A 14154-nucleotide genomic window follows, 5' to 3' on the forward strand; every position below is an offset into this window, starting at 1 on the left:
CTTTAATTACGAAGAAGCGTTTTTCAAGTGGCATCTCTATTTAAACTCATTTTCTAAATATAATGTCATTGCAAGCAACTTATTGTTCGTTTTTCATTTTTTGAAACAAATATATTCTGAAATAAAATTGAAAAATAGGGCCCTGCATTTCAATTAGGTTTGAAGAAAAATTGTACAAGAGGATTCATACACAAAGATATTCAATTTGACATTTGAAGACAATAATAATAACTTGTGATGTGAAACGTTTGATTGAATTCCATCAACATTAAACCGTTATCCGGTTCACATCACATGAGTTTTAAGTATGATTGATTTTATAACTTTATAAGCTCATTAGCACTTCTAGATCACAACTGTAAACAAGTGCTAATTAAATTTCCTTGCTAAATTATGTTGATTTTCATCTTGCCACACATAGACAATTACCATAATCGAGTGACCAAGCGGTGGAATAATTCTATTAGTGTTGCACGATAGAGATCAGCCGGAGATGCTTCTGTGGATGAATGACTTCATCTAATTATTGACAGTATCCCAGCCACTCACTTTCCCATTTCGAGGCTTACAACACTGTACAGACTTTATCCACATGCACAAAAAAGGCCTTTTGTAAACACTATTTTGCACTCCCATCACCACCACCGACCGTGAAGGTGGGTGGGTCGGAGAAAATGCATCGACCCTGCTGGTGCACATGCCCGGACGTGGGAAAAAAATCTACGTGAAGTGAAAAATAAATATTGATTTCCACCCTTCCATTATCCGTTTTGTACCATCGTGTGCTGATGGAGCTCTCATCCATTCAACGGAACACTCAGCAGCCACACACAAACACACACGTGGTGCAGAAGAAGGATGCAATTCTGGCCCTGGCACAGTTGAACAGTGCAAGTGCAACTCTCATCCAACGCTGATGGACCAGGATGATGGAAGGAACAGGAAAGTATACGTTGGCTAACAAACAAGCGGTTTTGTAAAGGATAAAAATTCGTGCCCGTCATAGACACAAAGTATTGATTTATACGCCAGAATCTGATTTGCACCTAAAAATACATATGTTCATGCCTTCACATCAGTGCAACTCCCTGAGACTTTGATCAATGATTTTTTTTATTCGGTTTCAACTTTGTGGTTTCGATCATCTTGAGCAAAAATCTAAAAAAAATCACAAAGCGTTGGATAGGGGGTTTTCAATTAGTCAAATCAAATCAAATTAAGTTAGAGCCTATAAAGCTATTGTGAAGCATATCAAACATTGTTATGAATTTCAGAATCAATTCATTTAAACCGTTTAGCTTGATACCAAATCTTAAAATTGTCTACTTTGTTGCTAATTTCAATCCAGTAACAGCAGATATGAATGACGACTATGATACATTTTGCGATTAATCGCTGCCTGTTACACCTCACGAGTAAGACTGCTGATAATAGTGTTTATTCTCAAATTGCCAAGACTAGCTGTCATTCATCAATCCAGAATTTTTCAATTTTCAAATATTGCTTTTTGTGTGTTTTTGAATACCCATGACTCAAGGCGGTTTCAATTCAATTCAATTCGGTTTTATTAGTGAATAATCATGTTACAATAAGTTCTTCGCAGTACATAACAGAGTTTTGGAGTTCCTTTCAGCTGTGTGTTAAATCTCAATCCATTTTGGAACGATTATTGCTTATGACTAAGAGATTACCAAAAGTAAGAAAAAATTTAGAAAAAACTTACTGAAATTGCAAAGGAAAGGGGATAGAAATAGAAAAAGCTTAAACTAGATCACAGTTTTTTTTTATCTATTGTAGATGTGCTTAATCATTAGCTCCCCAAGGGCCAGAAATTGCTCCGCCTTGTTACGGCAGGTCCGGAACCGCGTCATCATCTCACCCGCTAGAGCAAAAAACTCCGGCAAGGTGAAGAAATCTTCTCCGGTTACTTCTTGCTGGGCCGCATCGCCGCTACCGGCAGCGACCACGCTGGCGAACGATCGCCCCCATCCAGGAGGGAACGCTGGGTTGTCCACTGGAACCGTACGCTGTCCAGCTGCAGGAACGGTTGCGCTCGTATTCCGCTGAGAAGGGTGGGATGCTGCTGCTTTCTTCTTCCTCTTTTCCTGCTCCTCGAGGTACGCCTTGCGCGCGACGCATCCGCGGTAATTACCGGTATGGTTGCCGTCACAGTTGGCGCACTTAATGCGCGCCTTGGTGTGCTCTGCCTTGTCCCCCAAGTCCGCCTTGCACGGCAGTGCACACTTCTCCGAGAGGTGTGTTTCACCGCACTTCACGCAGCGGGGCGGGAGGTTGCAGTTCCGCGAGCCGTGGCCGAACTTCTGGCAACGGTGGCATTGCGCTACGTCCATTGGGTTTTTGGAGTTAAACCGCCAGTTTACCCAAAAACCGTCCAACGCCTTAGTCCGTCGCAGGTCTTGGATTTTGACGGTGCCGCGGTCGAAGTACAACAGGTACAGAGTGTGCGTACCTGTGACTGTTGTCTTGCGCGAGAGCACTTTTATCTCCCGTGGCGTTATTCCGGCACCCGAGAGGTGTTCCTTCAGGTCGGCGATTGGGCGGTCTTGGTAGCCCTGCAGGACTACCTTAACCGCGGTCTTCTCAACTGGATCGAATGTGTAGAACTTGAAGTTGCTACACTTCAGTTCTTTCACCACCAGGTCGAAATTCTTTTTGTTGAAAGTAATCACTTGTACTTTCGATTTTCCAATTTTCAGACTATATTGGAGGCCTTCCAGCAACTCGTCAACATCGTCCGCCAACGTACCCAAAACAAAAATTGGAGGTGGTCGTCGTTCCTTCGGAGAATTATCTTTTTTTGTCGTACTACCTTTTTTGCGTGCACGTCCATCGTCGTCGTCGTCGTCGGTAGTGCTGCTACCGTCGGTGTTGTTGTTGTTGGTTTCCTCGTCACTCAGCCTCGCGAACTTGTTACTGGTGGGAATGTTGGCGGATGTTGATGCGCCACCGGTCGACAAATTGCCGGAAGTACCTGAGCGGAGTCTGCTTCTTATAGGGCTGCGATCCTGGACACGGTAATTAGCGTGCAATAACTCCGGATTGAAACCATCAGCGCACACGCTCCCCTGCGCGATGGCGGACGACGCGGCGGCGTTATTTTGTTTACCTTTTTGCACTCGGCCGGTAGACGAACTTCGCGGGTTTTTCGAGGCCGCACTCGAACTGCCACGGCCACGGCCGGCCTTCGGCATGCTGGTGGAGCAAACTCGCGGGTAATCACGGTCGATTGCGGCGGAAAATTCGAAAAAACTTTTAGAGCTCTGAGCACTTAACTGCTGCTTGCTCTGGAGGATACACGCAGAATGAAGGCGGTTTCAAAAACACTTAAAAAGCAAAAATTGAAAATATGGTTTTTAGGACTTATAAAATAAAGCTTTAGACGTGTACAATCGCTTATTGTATTAACCCATGTCTGCTGGCGGTAAATGGATAAAATTGTAGTTGGATCGAAGCAAGTTGATGACCAAACCGACGACCCAATTATTCAATTTTTTATTCGTCTCTGCCACACCCAGCGATCAAGTGACAGCCAGCAGTAAAGAGTTCGAAGCATTCCGTCAGTAGGGTGACATTGGGTCTGGGGGTGAGATTGGGTCATAGTGATTTTTTACGGATTTTACCATTTTTCAGGTTATTTTCAATGAAAATGAATTCTGTTGAAATGGTTGTGTAGGGGACATCTTAAGATGACTTAGCTGAAAACATCTCATTCATACAACAAATCCTGTCATTTTGGCAGCTGTCTAAAGTTGAGGTACGTTTTTGGCCAGGTGCTCGAAAAGTACCTAAATGTTTGAAAATCGCTACTTCAAACATTGTATACTATAGCTATAGCATGTCAATACAATTCCCTCGAACAAGAAACACCGTTAGATGACTTGTTTTCACCATATTGTTGTATTTGAGCTTAATTTTACTTTCATTTGACCCAATGTCACCCCCTCTAAGGGGTGAGAATTGGACTATTTGCAAACGATTGGCAGTTAAGGTAGAGTTCATCAAATTCCACCATATTTTGGGAAAATGTTAGCAAACTATTTAAGAATAATTTTACGTTAAAAGATTTTTGATTTTATTTAAATTGGTTTTGTTATTAAGAAATAACGAGTGGTGTTTTTTGACCCATAGTCACCCCCACTGACGGTACTCAAAATGCCTTTCTTCAGGTAATCATTATTCGCTAGAAAAGATTTTTTTTTCATATGATGATTCAATTTTTCTTTCTCAACATGACCATTTGCAGTTGGCTCGATTTCACCAGATAATTGGGACTTTTAGTTTCTTGGCAACGTAACAAACGAAGCAATCTTCTTCGAAAACCTAATTTTCTTCTCGATTGATGGATGTGTTCTCCTGAGAAATTATACTGTTAAATTTGAAATCAGCCTACTTTGCTGTTTCTTTCAACTTAAGGCCCACGCCCATTTGGCGTTATAATGAAGTTACACGTGAAAAGATTCTTGCCGAAACGAAACTTCCAGCACATGTGGGAGTAACATTAGAAATTCTTCCCGTTAAATTGAGTAAAGCTTAGAAAAAATGGTCGTCAGGAAAGGTGAGCATAAAATTGACTGAAACATTCCTGTTCACGGTGATAGCTTTCGAAGTTTTCCCAACATTTACACAGTTTTAAGGCCGAAAGCTGCGTCGTCTCGCAATCAAGAATGTTGCCCTTAGGGTTTGTTCAAATATTACGTCCAGAGATTTTCAGGATTTCGGACCCCCCCCCCCTCCCCCCTGTCACGCACTTTTCCTATACCTTTAACATGGGCTGTCACAAACCTCAGACCCCCCCCCCTCCCCCTATTCATGGACGTAATTTTTGAACGAACCCTTACTTCAATTAGGACCCTGATTGAATGTACCGGTGAAGAGACTTGATGAGGGTGAATCAGAGTGAGCATTTTTCCACCCAAAGGAAAATCAATTTTTTATCTCGTGTCAGCCGTAAAGATCCTCCGGTAGTGACGGCATGTGTTAATTCAATAACGCTGATTGAGCGATTCTGAGAATCGGATCTGGACGCCTTCCGAAGACTTTTCTTCTTCACGCGCAAGGACTCAGCCGACGAATGAAATTATCCGTGCTGAAAAAGGACGTCGTTTGTTATTCTTGCTTTGATCCTGACGGCGAAGGTCATCGGCGTTGGAATCCGCGTTGAGCAAAGACACGCAACGAAGCAGCGTCGAAATCACTCAAATAGATTTGAAGTTTTCCTTTCACGCTCGGGTGGAAAGTTTCCACTCTAGACTTTATCAAGCTTTAAACGAATTTAAGGTGTTTGGACCGAGCTGAACAGAAATGAAATTTATGCCAATGAAAGAAAACTTTTTTAAAGGTTGAGTGAAACTAAATTTTATTCATTTCAAATAATTTTAATTATGTTTAAAAATTACTCTTCTAGATAAATTGCTGCATATAATGAGATGCAAGACAAAATGAGAAACGTTGATTTCAACCTTAATTTGGTTGCAAAAAAAACCATCTCTTCCGATTTTCATCCCTTTCTAGGTACAGGAAATCCAAACTGGGTCAGAATTTGCAATCGGAACTGTCGGTAATGCGAAGGACCACTTCCATCGTAACAGCACTCCACTTCCAGATTGAAATGTTCCTGCCAGCCAGGACCACTTGGGCTGATTTCCCGTGTTAGGAGGGCATAGCTATGCTATACTACTCAAGAGACATTCCACTGTGCGCCACCAAGTGGGTGGGTGCAATCGAAATTCTGATCTTGTAAAAGTAAACATTTGCTTGCCACGAGATTATTGTTGCGCTTTGCAAATTCATCAGGGCATTCGTTCCGACCAGTTCCGTCGCATTGTTGACGTGGGAACCAGATCTCGACTGTTTGGTAGTCCGGGTGGACCAGCAGCTGGGCAAACACTGCACTTTGCATCACGTGCTCCGGAAAGGGTGGTGCAATTTTGGCAAAGTATACAATTACTTTACTTTACTTTACAAATAACGAAAAATTTTATCTCTAAAACTCAATTTTCTGAACATTCATCAATTCTATCGATAGAAAAACCTCCAAAACGGTGTTATATCCACTCCAAAATGTTGATATAGCAATTTTATGGTAATATATTGACATTTAGATAAATTTAAAGTTTGCAAAATTAAGTTTAGATAAGGAACTTCCAGAGTTATATAAACTTTTATACTAAGTAGTTAGTAAACTTTATATTCAATTTAAATTATTTTTTTTATCAATCAAGGATGCCTATTTGGAGTTGAGACACAGGATTCATGATGATTTGTCACCAAATAACTGTATTTATCTTAATTTTTCAAAAGGTGTGCACACTTTTTTGCACCTTTTTTAATTTTTGTAATAGCATTTGTTATAGAACTTTTATAAGAATCATCTTTTCATGAGCTTTTTGTAGCAAAATGTTCGGCCTGAGTTTTCAAACAAAACGGAGTACTAGGTTTCTGTCAAACTTTAAATTATGTGCATGTTTCATCAAAAAAGGTGCATAGTGCAGTGTCCAAGGGGTGTAAATATTTTTTTTTTGCAATTCCGTCGTGAAACTACTTACTTTTCCTGTCATTCTTGAACGACGAAATAGCCTACTTTTCTGTACCAAAAATAACAGAATCGAATAGCAACACTTTTCAAAATAAATGCTGAAAAGTTCTACTTTTCAGCACTGAAATGGGTGCTGAAAAGTTGAACTTTTCAGCACTTGTTTCGAAAAGTATCACTTTTCAACATTTTTTTGATTAAAACGATTTATTGACAAAATACATAACAATTTAACTTAAAATTTCACTCAATGGGTGTTTTTCGGAATTGCAAAAAATGTTGTATGGAACTCGTTGCAAAACTTGTTTTTTTCAGCACTCTTCGTATTTATCCAACTCGGTGAAACTCGTTGGATAAATGTACGACTCGTGCTGAAAAAATCCTCTTTTTGCAACTTGTTGCATAAACTACTATTTATGTACTGTAAGTATTCCGAGAAAAACGCGTTTTTATGTTCGTCCCCAAATCTTTGCCACGGCAATTTCAAAGGGGAAGGGGATATTAGCCGTTTGGGTTTCCGCATCAGCAGCCAAAACTAAACAATGTTTTAGTAAAACTTTAGTTTTAGAAGATGCGTTGGAACATCCTCTACCTCCTGAAGCAATAATCTCGATTTTGCCAAAAGTGGATAATAGCCGTTTTTCAATGATATGCAGTTTAGCAATGCAAGGATTTTAAGATACAGTAATCGTTACTTAAGTTTGGTGGTTATTAAATCGCTGTTCCATTTGATTCGCCATTTACAGCCAGAATTATTCAACTGTCTCATTGTAGACGAAATTGGCAGGAACAATGAGACAGGTGGGGAACAATGAGACACGCTACGAAAATCAATACTTTTTGAGTTTAACATCATGTTTGTGTGTTGTATCATTTCAGGTGACTTGTTCTTGGACATTCAAAACTAATTTTGCTAACTTGAAACTTCAATTGACAAAAGTTAACCTAAAAAGTATTTAAATTATGAAAAACTTTATATTTATTCCAAATAACTTTATATCTTTGGTTAAATGAATTTAAAACTCGATAAATGTGCCACAAATTACTTCCAATGCATGTTAGCCGGGACCGTTGTGTAGGGGTAAGCGTGATTGCCTCTCACCCAGTCGGCCTGGGTTCGATCCCAGACGGTCCCGGTGGCATTTTTCGAGACGAAATTTGTCTGATCACGCCTTCCGTCGGAAGGGAAGTAAATGTTGGCCCCGGACTAACCTAAAAAAAGGTAAGGTCGTTAGCTCAGTCCAGGTGTAGAAAGCGTCTCCCTGGGTCCTGTCTCGGTGAAGTCGCTGGTAGGCAGTTGGACTAACAATCCAAAGGTCGTCAGTTCGAATCCCTGGGTGGATGGAAGCATAGGTGTGAAAAGAGGTTTTCAATTGCCTCAACAACCAAGCCTTCGAACACCTAGTTTCGAGTAGGAATCTCGCAATCGAGAACGCCAAGGCAATGCTGTAGAGCGAATAATTTGATTTGATTTTTTTGGATAAAACAACGAATTGTCAGCCATTGTATCATTGTTTCCCGTGTCTCATTGATGACTACTCTACCCTACTCTAGAAAATCTAATATAAAATAGGTAAACTATTGTTTCCTTTTTTATTCGAATAAAATTTAGAGATTATTCAAAGATTTGACGCATTTGTGCTTAAGATAGAGTAAACTTTCCATAGAAAATTCACTGGCACCTCAAATTCAAACTCAACTGTGAACTAGCCAATTGTTCAGATGTAAATAAACCAAGTGCATGCGCTTCGTTCAAAACCATTTTGTTCAGTGCGTTGAATTTGTCAGTTGGTAACGTAAGATGGGGTAACTTACGTTAGTTAGATCATTTATTGCGAACGCATTAAAAATCAACTGATTTTTACAATTATTTTAACCAATTTAGAATTAGTCATATTAATTTTTTCATGGATTGTTTAATCCAGATTTGTATTGAATTTTGAAAGGCTTTATAAAAATGTGTTTATCATCCACAACTGTATTTTTTAAAGCTTTGAATGCATGTAAACAAGCTACCGTTCAAAGCAATCACACTCAACTGTGCCGGTCTCGTACACGATTGAATCGCTGCAGCCACATCAACTCGTCATCATACTACATCGATGGGTGAAGTTGGGAAAGTAGTTTCTCCTCTGACCAACATGGGCGGAACTATTGCTCCAGCTGAAAATATGCAATTTTCGTTACTCGCCGTTTGCAGTTGACAAGGTGGGGTTTCCATTTTGGTCCTGCTAATTTTATCGCACTAAAATATGCAGCTTAGACGCGCGTGCGATAGTGGAAAACGGGACTCGGTTGAGGTTTGCCCACGCGTGAGTGCCCGCTGCACGTGTCGACCACACATGGACGAATAAATTTGCATTGTGTTACAACAGCATCAAGAGTGTTTTCATGGAATATTTGTTTCTGCGAGCGGCCACGTAAAATTGGTCGAGTTGATTCAGAACGAATGCTTTCGGTGCAACGATTAGGATGACGCTAATTTTGCATATAAACGTTAAACAAGTGTTTCTGCTTTGTGTTATGATTTGGTACGAGTGGAGCACAGAAAATGATAGACCGATGTACATTTGAACCATTAATCAATCACTGAAGATTAGCTTGATGATGATTTAAAAAAAGTATTAACTCGGAACTATTACTGTTTCAAGGACTACGGAATTTTGTTAGTCAAAAACATTTTTCTTTTTTAACTTAAAATCATTTCTAGCTTCAGGCAGAGGAGAATGTAAGTTCCACTCTTCCTTTTGGAAGATTTGCCAATTATTCCGAATGTCCTCGTGGGTCAAAAAGGGTAGAACGAAATATATTTAGAAAGCCCGTGGGGAAATTAGTTTTTCGTTGGCTCTAATCGATACCAAACCAGTTTGGCTAATTGGAACCTCCATTCATTATGCCCGCTCTCTTTTAAGAATCTGAAGAACCACGTAGTCTAACGAATGCTATACACAGATAAAAAAGAAACAGAACTCGATCTCTGAACTACGTTTGCATTCTAATATCGACCAAAGTGCCAAGAAAACGTCTGTAATGTGTAAAGTCAATTCCCTGTCCGAACCTAAATACCGTACGCAAAAAAAGATTAAATTTTCATAAAAATATAAACAACACAATAAGCAGGGACCATACAACGCAGACAGGATAATGCTGCCGGTTATGGAATGGCTTTAGGGAAAATGTGATAATAAATATATAGCATTGCTGCAGGCAACAGCCTGGGCTTCTTTTCGGCGTTTCCTCTTTTTCACACAGACCAATTTTCGATGGAAAGAGTGTTTGTTTGGTTTACCACCGGCGGCAGTGTTCACGCGTTGAGGAACTCACATATTTTAAAATTATCTGGGACAGGAAATTATTTATTTAGTACCGCCCCTGGGCATTCGTCCTTCCCCAACACCTTCAAGTTTTAAGCGAGTTTCGGAGGCACCATTAAGCACTATGACTTTAATCAATTATTGATTGGCCGTGATGCCGTTTTATGCATAATTGTCCCATGTCAGTTTTGAAATCGAAATCCCGAACGTTGTTGGAGGTTTGTTAAATATTTACTTGTTACCCAGAATTTGCAAAATAGTTGCAGCTGTCCCCGAGCAGACGGACATAACTTGGCAATAACATTTTTGGATATTTGAAAATACTAGGTCAAAACATTTTATGTTATTTATAACAAGATTTGTTATTCGCCGTTATGAATTTTGTGTTATTGGATTGTTATTGTAATAACAGACTAATAAAATTTTTGATTATCCTTCGAACAAATCGTTGTTATTATTTTTTGTTATTTTAAAACTAATCCGATCATCCCAATAACAGTAGGAGATATTCTTCCATAACAAAATATGTTGGTTTTCAACCAATATCAGACCAATAACAAATTTTGTTATAATAACAAAAAAAAAATCAATCAAATCAAACCATCCACATTAACGACCCCAAGGTCTTTTGTGGTCTCTCTATCGCAAGTTTCTGCTCGAACCTAGGAGTCCGAAGGCTTGAATGGAGAGAGCACCCAAACCTCTTTCTACTCCAAGGAATCTTCCACCCCAGTGTTTGAACTGACGACCTTTGGATTGCGAGTCCAACCGCCGCCTGCGATTCCACCGGAGTAGGCTTGGTTTGGTGTGTTGTTTGTACTTATGGCATGGAGACGACTCCTACACTGCCGTTTTACGGCGATATGATGTATACGCCATTGAGGTGATTTTGCTGTAGACACGATTTTCTGTTTTTGTTCATTTTTTCAATTTAAAATGACTAATTTAAGGTCTGCTCTGTAGAAACTGTTAAAAAGTACAATAAAAATGTGGCCCCTACAAAATTTCTTGTTTTTTCCTATTCTCTACGATTTTAAACCACAAACATCATTTGGCCGAAAAAATAGCAATAAAAAATCACTACTTTTCCTGCCCAATGATGTATGTATACATTGCTCGATCAAAGCTGGCTTTATTTTTTGTGCCAGCTATTTTGATAGCTGAGCGGATCCCGTAATGCATTGTCCACGTGGATACTTAAAGGGGGCGGGAGGCTATTAGGGAGCGTTCTTTTATTACGTAACGCAGTTGGGGGGGAGGGGGGTCGGAGGCCGTGTTACGCTCCATACAATTTTTTTAAAATTTGTATGGAAATTTTGTTACGGGTCTAAAAATCCGATTTTTTGCGTTACGTAATAAAAGAACGCTCCCTTAGCGATTGTCTACGCTCCATAAACACATTTTTTGCATGAACAATTGTCCGCAAGGGAGGTGGGTGGGTCTAGAATTTTCAAAAAAGTGTCTACGTGGATGTGGATAAGGTGTCATCCATTAAGTACGTCACATTAAAATCAGCCAAAATTTACTCCCCCCTTTGTCACGATTTCCCTATGCTTTAAACACGCAATGTCACGCTTGCTCTAAACCCCCCTCTTCCCTCAGAACGTGACGTACTTTATGGATGATGCCTAATGGACGTCCCCTTAAGAATTAAATCGAAATAATGTAATAAAATATTGCCCAGTCTTGATTTGGTCCCAAAACCTCAAATCAACATTCAAACAGTATTGAATTTGACTTCTATCAATTCTCAATGTATACATACATCATGATGAGTAAAATTGGCGTATACATCATAGTTTGTTTGCTTAATAAAATGGGCCCCAGAGCAGTTTTTTGAAAAATTCTTTCGTCAGGAGGTAGCTTTTAAGATTCTTTATCAGACTGTACAATAAAATTGAAAATGTCCAAAATGGCGTATACATCATATCGCCGTAAAACGGCAGTACACCTGGAATGACTTAACGGCCTAACAACCAAGGCCGGGACCGACATTTTACTTCCTCATCCGATGGAAGGTTGCAGCAGATGAGAATCGAACCCAGAATCATCCGCTAACAAAGCGGACAGCGTAACCATTCGGCCACGCACTGCCATGATGCCACGCACTTTATGATAACATAAACTGTTATTAAACTCTTATGCAAAAATTGATTTTTCAAGAAGATTCCATAACACTTTCTGTTTTTTTAACAGTATTTGTTATTGAAATGGCATGAATTTTGTTATAACTGTCTGCCCAGGTCGTAATGCTTATGCACCAAGTTGATATGCACCCTTTTTAAACGTTGCTCCAGAGTTTATATTGAGAATAAGGGCGGTGCATCGGTATTACATACAACTTAAAAATGTATGCAGTATGCAAGGCAGTACGTTGGAAACTCAAACCCAGGGGTGCCCAAAGGGGTGCCCAACCTGGTGGCACTGCGGGCCTGATCCGAATTTTCTGAAGCAGTGGCGGGCCGGAACAAAAGTTTGATAAAAGTTGAGAAAGTAAACATGTTTTTTAATAAAATTATGTAAACAAATAATTTGATTTATTTGCTTTGTTTAAAATTGTATTTGCTTTGTTTAAAATTGTAATTGTTTATGAAAAAATATATATTTTACGCTCCCTGATTTCTTAACTCATGGGCTTTTTTTAAAATTTTCTTCAGCGAAACATAATTAAAAATACTCCAGAATAATTGGCATTTTCAGTAGATCAAATTTCATATAAAATGTGAAAACTTTTGATTCGTGCTTCGAATTTAGTTCAAAATGCAATATGAATCGATAATTTTATAAACAAAATTGTTTTGACGATTTTTTTGGCTAAATTCTGGCTTTTTTTAAATTTTACCTAAAATTTATATGTAATCATAAAACGTAGCTCATAAAATTAGTTGACTTAATAAAAACATTGATTTTTTTCTTTAAAACTATACCAGCAACCGTAGTGATGGTAAATTTGAGGTAAAAATTAAATTTGAACACTTTGCATCTCATCCGGCCTTTTCTCGTGTTGCTCCAGATGTGTAGATATATTGTTTGGTCTTTTGTAGAATAATGTAGTCAAAAATTGTACTAATCTTTTACATGAAAACTAAAAAAAAAATATGAGAAACACACATTTGACTGTCTTAGATTTTTATTTGAGTAAATACCTTTTAAGATTTACACTAGTTGATCACTTTTTTCTCTCTTATTTCTCTCTTTCTATCGCCTGCTCTTTCTCTCTCCCTTTCTTTCTCTCTCTGTCTATTTCATTCTCTCTCTATCTCTTACTCTTGCTGTCTCTTTCTCACCTGGCTCTTATCTCTCTCTTATATCACACATTTACGATACCCTTTCTCTTCATGCTCTAACGTCTCTTCCTCTTCCAGCTCTGTTCGTGAAATTCAGTTCCCCAAACCTTTTATTGCATACTTTGACCTTTGCTGTGTAGCACTTCCGGCAGAGGTTAAACTTAAATCAACCCCAGAGTTACTGGTATTGTTTCTTGTTTGGAGTCGGCAAATTAAAAACGTCATTCAACAGGACTCGTGCCACGGAACCTCTGCGAGCAGTACCTTCCGAGTTCATCACTGCAGGGGTGGTTGTCGTCGCAGCTTCACCCGTAGGTGGTACTTCCAGACCTTGTCCCATGGCGACCTCCTTCTCAACCGACATCGACTGACCTTCTCCTGCTTCTCGCATCTCCATCCCTTCAACGACCAAGTCCGCAGTTTCCACAGATATGAACGATCGCAATCTCTCAAGCGATTCGTTTCCCTGCTCTGCTAGCTCAGTCAGCAGATTCTCCAGCGAAGGCTTTCCAGGCATTTCTTCAAGCTGGTCAATGAGCTGCTTGTAAGCTTCGAGCTGTACCTTGATGGTGCTAAACAGGACGGACACAGAATCCGTTGCCCATGGTTCCACCTTGATTACAAACGGCCTCGGTACCAACTGTGCCTCGCTCCGTCTGGCACGTTGGATGTCGATTAGCAGTCCCTCCCAGACAGGAACGACATGACTCACGGCACCCATAATTCGATCAACATCCGGAAGTTGAAGGTTTGGGTTGCTTAGCTGTGTTTGGGAGAAAATTAGGTTGATCAAAATCGATGAACAGTTAAATAAACCCGATACTTGCCTCGATCGTCATTTCTTGCAGCAGTGATGCAGCGTACGCGAATAGTTTAGCAGAATCATGAATTCCGTAATTTACCATCTTGAACTGTTGCAGTTCTCTGCACAAGCGCTGGCGGAAACTGACAAGATGGCGCAAATTTGGGGCCGGTTGTAAAGTTTGACGTTTTGCTTTCT

At 39.7% G+C, this 14154-nt stretch overlaps 1 protein-coding gene across 1 annotated transcript; it reads right to left on the reverse strand.

The window, feature by feature from the left end:
• Window positions 1-12970: 12970 nt before the first annotated feature.
• Window positions 12971-14154, reverse strand: LOC120418250 (uncharacterized). Its single transcript, XM_039580564.2, has 2 exons — window positions 13982-14154; window positions 12971-13917 (listed from the first exon to the last, which is right to left on the reverse strand). The coding sequence occupies exons 1-2, from the start codon at window positions 14057-14059 to the stop codon at window positions 13333-13335; spliced, it is 663 nt and encodes a 220-aa protein (XP_039436498.1). The 5' UTR covers window positions 14060-14154; the 3' UTR covers window positions 12971-13332.

The sequence above is a fragment of the Culex pipiens genome, chromosome 3 (assembly GCF_016801865.2).
Source record: "Culex pipiens pallens isolate TS chromosome 3, TS_CPP_V2, whole genome shotgun sequence".
Lineage (NCBI taxonomy): Eukaryota > Metazoa > Arthropoda > Insecta > Diptera > Culicidae > Culex > Culex pipiens.